General features: G+C 38.1%; 1 protein-coding gene across 1 annotated transcript; it reads left to right on the forward strand.

Moving 5' to 3' along the window:
* The first annotated feature begins 1,584 nt into the window (after window positions 1–1,584).
* LOC137630341 (sperm acrosomal protein FSA-ACR.1-like) lies at window positions 1,585–2,196 on the forward strand. Its single transcript, XM_068361776.1, has one exon. The coding sequence runs from the start codon at window positions 1,585–1,587 to the stop codon at window positions 2,194–2,196; it is 612 nt and encodes a 203-aa protein (XP_068217877.1).
* The last annotated feature ends 978 nt before the right edge of the window (window positions 2,197–3,174 follow it).

Raw genomic sequence — 3,174 nt, forward strand, 5'->3', positions numbered from 1 at the left:
ACGGAAGTGAGGCGAATAAAATTAGAGATCAAGAACCTCTAATGTTATAATCCTGGCACCTCAAAATAGAGGTAAAAAAAATCACGAAATACAGGTCAAAGAACATTTAATGCTAGAACCATAGCAACTCAAAATAGAGGACAAAGAACATCTAATTCTAAAAGCATGGCAACTCGGAATAGAGGTCAAAGAACAACTAATGCTAGAAGCATGGCACCTCAAAATAGAAGTTAAAGAACATCTAATGCTAGAAGCATAGCACCACAAAATAGAGGTCAAAGAACATCTAATGCTAGAAGCATTGCAACTCAACATAGAGGTCAGAGAAAATCTAATTCTAAAAGCATTGCAACTCGGAATAGAGGTCAAAGAACATCTAATTCTAAAAGAATGGCAACTCAAAACAGAAGTCAAAGAACATCTAATGCTTAAAGTATGGCACCACAAAATAGAGGTCAGAGAACATCTAATGCTAGAAGCATGGCACCACAAAATAGAGCTCAAATAACATCTAATGCTAGAAGCATGGCACCACAAAATAGAGATCAGAGAACATCTAATGCTAGAAGCATGGCAACTCAAAATAGAGGTCAGAGAACATCTAATGCTAGAAGCATGGCACCTCAAAATAGAGGTCAAAGAACATCTAATGATAGAAGCATGGCAACTCAAAATAGAGGTCAAAGAACATCTAATTCTAGAAGCATGGCACCACAAAATAGAGGTTAAAGAACATCTAATGCTAGAAGCATGGCACCTCAAAATAGAGGTCAAAGAACATCTAATGCTAGAAACATGGCACCTCAAAATAGGGGTCAAATAACATCTAATTCTAGAAGCATGGCAACTCAAAATAGAGATAAAAGAACATCTAATGCTAGAAGCATGGCAACTCAAAATAGAGGTCAAAGAACATCTAATGCAAGAAGCATGGCAACTCAAAATAGAGGTCAAATAACATCTTATGCTTGAAGCAGGGCACCTCAAAATAGAGGTTAAAGAACATCTACTGATAGAAGCATGGCACCTCAAAGTAGAGGTCAAAGAACATCTAATGCTAGAAGCATGGCACCTCAAAATAGAGGTCAAAGAACATCTAATCCTAGAAGCATGGCAACTCAAACTAGAGATCAGATGGCAACTCAAACTAGAGATCAGAAAACATCTAATGCTAGAAGCATGACACCTCAAAATAGAGGTGAAAGAACATCTGATGCTAGAAGCATGGCACCTCAAAATAGAGGTCAAAGAACATCTAATGCTACAAGCATGGCACCTCATACTAGAGGTCAAAGAACATCTAATCCTAGAAGCATGGCAACTCAAACTAGAGATCAGAGAACATCTAATGCTAGAAGCATGGCTCCTCAAAATAGAGATTAAATAACATCTAATGCTAGAAGCATGGCACCTCAAAATAAAGGTGAAAGAACATCTGATGCTAGAAGCATGGCACCTCAAAATAGAGGTCAAAGAACATCTAATGCTAGAAGCATGGCACCTCAAACTAGAGGTCAAAGAACATTTAATCCTAGAAGCATGGCAACTCAAACTAGAGATTAAATAACATCTAAAGCTAGAAACATGGCAACTCAAACTAGAGATCAGAGAACATCTAATGCTAGAAGCATGGCAACTCAAAATAGAGGTGAAAGAACATCTGATGCTAGAAGCGTGGCAACTCTAAATAGAGGTCAAAGAACATCTAATGCTAGAAGCATGGCACCTCAAACTAGAGGTCAAAGAACATCTAATCCTAGAAGCATGGCAACTCAAACTAGAGATCAGAGAACATCTAATGCTAGAAGCATGGCAACTCAAAATAGAGGTCAAAGAACATCTAATCCTAGAAGCATGGCACCTCAAACTAGAGGTCAAAGAACATCTAATCCTAGAAGCATGGCAACTCAAACTAGAGATCAGAGAACATCTAATGCTAGAAGCATGGCTCCTCAAAAGAGAGGTCAAAGAACATTTAATGCTAGAAGCATGGCTCCTCAAAAGAGAGATCAGAGAACATCTAATGCTAAAAGCATAGCACTTCAAAATAGAGGTCAAAGAACATCTGATGCTAGAAGCATGGCTCCTCAAAAGAGAGGTCAAAGAACATCTAATGCTAGAAGCATGGCACCTCAAAATAAATGTAAAAAAACATCTAATGCTAGAAGCATGGCACCTCAAAATAGAGGCCAATGAACATCTAATGCTTGAAGCATGGCACTTACAAATAGAGCTCAAATAACATCTAATGCTAGAAGCATGGCACCTCAAAATAGAGGCCAATGAACATCTAATGCTTGCTTGAAGCATGGCACCTACAAATAGAGCTCAAAATAACATCTAATGCTTGAAGCATGGCACCTACAAATAGAGCTCAAATAACATCTAATGCTTGAAGCATGGCACCTCAAAATAGAGGTCAACAAACATCTAATGCTAGAAGCATGGCACCTCAAATCAGAGGCCAATGAACATCTAATGCTTGAAGCATGGCACCTCAAAACAGAGGTAAAAGAATCTCTAATGCTAGAAGCATTGCACCTCAAAATAGAGGTAATAGAACCTCTAATGCTAGAAGCATGACACCTCAAAATAGAGGTAAAAAAACCTCTAATGCTAGAACCATGGCACCTAAAAATGGAGGTAAAAGAACATCTAATGCTAGAAACATGCTATCTCCAAATGGAGGACAATGAGCCTCTAATGCTAGAGGTAAGGTACCTCAAAATATAGGGCAAAGAGCCCCAAATGCTAAAAGTATGGCGCCTCAAAATTGAGGTCAATGATCCTCTAATTGTAGAAGTAAGGCACCTTAAATTAGGTGTTAAAGAGATTTTAATGCTATAATTATGGCACCTCAAAATAAAGGTCAAAGAGCCCTTATTGCTACATGTATGGCACCTCAAAATAGAGGTCAATGAAATTCTAATGCTAGAGGTATATCACCTCTAATGCTAGTAGCAAGGCACACGAATTAGATGTTAAAAGCTACTAATAATGAAGTATGGAACCTCAAAATGGAGGGCAATGGGCTCCTAATGCTAGAAGTAACGCACCTCGAATTAGATGTTAAAGAGCCTATAATGCTAGTAGTAAGACACAAATTAGAATTTAAAGAGCCTCTAATGATAGAAGTATTGCTCATTAAAATAGAGGTCAATGAGCCTCTAATGA

The sequence above is a fragment of the Palaemon carinicauda genome, chromosome 38, assembly GCF_036898095.1.
Source record: "Palaemon carinicauda isolate YSFRI2023 chromosome 38, ASM3689809v2, whole genome shotgun sequence".
In the NCBI taxonomy this organism is placed as follows: domain Eukaryota; kingdom Metazoa; phylum Arthropoda; class Malacostraca; order Decapoda; family Palaemonidae; genus Palaemon; species Palaemon carinicauda.